General features: G+C 65.5%; 1 protein-coding gene across 1 annotated transcript; it reads left to right on the plus strand.

Moving 5' to 3' along the window:
- The first annotated feature begins 477 nt into the window (after positions 1-477).
- Positions 478-1,566, plus strand: LOC121672120 (neurexophilin-4-like). Its single transcript, XM_042044639.1, has one exon. The coding sequence runs from the start codon at positions 565-567 to the stop codon at positions 1,363-1,365; it is 801 nt and encodes a 266-aa protein (XP_041900573.1). The 5' UTR covers positions 478-564; the 3' UTR covers positions 1,366-1,566.
- The last annotated feature ends 6 nt before the right edge of the window (positions 1,567-1,572 follow it).

Consider the following 1,572-nt stretch of genomic DNA (forward strand, 5'->3'; position numbering starts at 1 on the left):
ACAGTGATTGACGAGGCCGGGGCTCCCGGAGCAGCATCCCGCGTGCCAGAGCAGCTGGCAGGGCAGGAGGGCACAGCGGGCACCCTGGGAGCAGTGGGATGAGGGATGGGGGCACGGGGGGCAGGTGGGCAGGGGGATGAGGGACAGGGGACACGTCAGAGTTGGGGTCCCAGGCTAGGGCTGGCATCTGGCTCTGCTCACTTGTGTCCATCCCGGCGACCGGGGGAACCTCAGGAAGGGGCCGCTGTGGTCCCGGCCCAGCTGGTGCAGGCAGGAGGATGAGGAGGGGTCTGTAGGTAGGAGGATGAGGAGGGTGCAGGCAGAGGGATGAGGAAGGTGCAGGCGGGAGGATGAGGAGGGGGCTGTAGGTAGGAGAATGAGGAGGGTGCAGGCAGAGGGATGAGGAGGGTGCAGGCGGAAGGATGAGGAGGGTGCAGGTGGGAGGAAGAGGAAGGGGCTGTAGGTAGGAGGATGAGGAGGGGTGCAGGTAGAAGATGAAGAGGAGGGAGGCAGAAGATGAGGAGGGTGCAGGTGGGAGGATGAGGAAGGGCACAGGCACAGCTCATGCAGTCTCTGCCCTCTCTCCCCCAGACGGTGTGTGCTGGGGGTCACGTCGCCAAGACCTTGGGGTACCTAGAGATGGGCACCTCCGGCCTCCTCAAGGACGTCCCCTACGGCACCCTGAAGCCCCCAGCACTCGACCCCGGGCGGCTGATCCCGGCAGAGCCTCCCCGGGGTGCGGGGACACCTGCGGGCACCGGCCGGAGCCCCTGGGACTGGCAGAAGAACCAGACGGCTGGGGAGCTGCTGAGCCCCCGCGCCCACCGCAAGCCCACCCTCAAGTCGAGCCGCACCAAGAAGATTTTTGGGTGGGGCGACTTCTACTTCAACATCAAGACGCTCAAGTTCAGCCTCCTGGTGACGGGCAAGATCGTCGACCACATCAACGGCACCTTCAGCGTCTACTTCCGACACAACTCCTCCAGCCTGGGCAACGTCTCCGTCAGCATCGTGCCCCCCTCCAAGGCGGTGGGTTTCGAGGTGCTGGTGCCCGGCCCCCCACCCCTGCCACGGCCACTGCCCCCTCCCCAGCAGAGCACCCTGCCCGAGGGGCGCCCGGCCAAGGCGCTCAACTGCCACGTGGAGTACGAGAAGACGAACCGGGCGCGGAAGAACAAGCCGTGCCTGTACGACCCGTCCAAGGTGTGCTTCACGGAGCACACGCAGAGCCACGCGGCCTGGCTCTGCGCCAAGCCCTTCAAGGTCATCTGCATCTTCATCTCCTTCCTCAGCATCGACTACAAGCTGGTCCAGAAGGTCTGTCCCGACTACAACTTCCAGCACGACAACCCCTACTTCGGCTGACGGCAGTGGAGCAGGGGATGGGTGGGGGATGGGGGGTTGCAGTGTCCCCGTCGTCACTCGGGGCCCCCCTGTCACCCCCATGCCGGCCCCCTCTTCATCACTGGAGCATCTCTGTGCTGGGCTGTGGGACAGCCAGTGCTGGGGGTCCTGGACCCCTCCAATGACATCCCATCCCTGGGATTCAGTTGGCTCTGGGGGCTGCAGATT

Source organism: Corvus kubaryi, unplaced genomic scaffold (genome assembly GCF_017639235.1).
Source record: "Corvus kubaryi isolate FWS band 111438036 unplaced genomic scaffold, C.kubaryi_AGA036_p1.0 37947, whole genome shotgun sequence".
In the NCBI taxonomy this organism is placed as follows: Eukaryota; Metazoa; Chordata; class Aves; order Passeriformes; family Corvidae; genus Corvus; species Corvus kubaryi.

What these genes read in the sequence shown, in the direction of transcription:
- LOC121672120 (XM_042044639.1), top strand. Translation starts at nt 565, where the DNA reads ATGCAGTCTCTGCCCTCTCTCCCCCAGACGGTGTGTGCTGGGGGTCAC.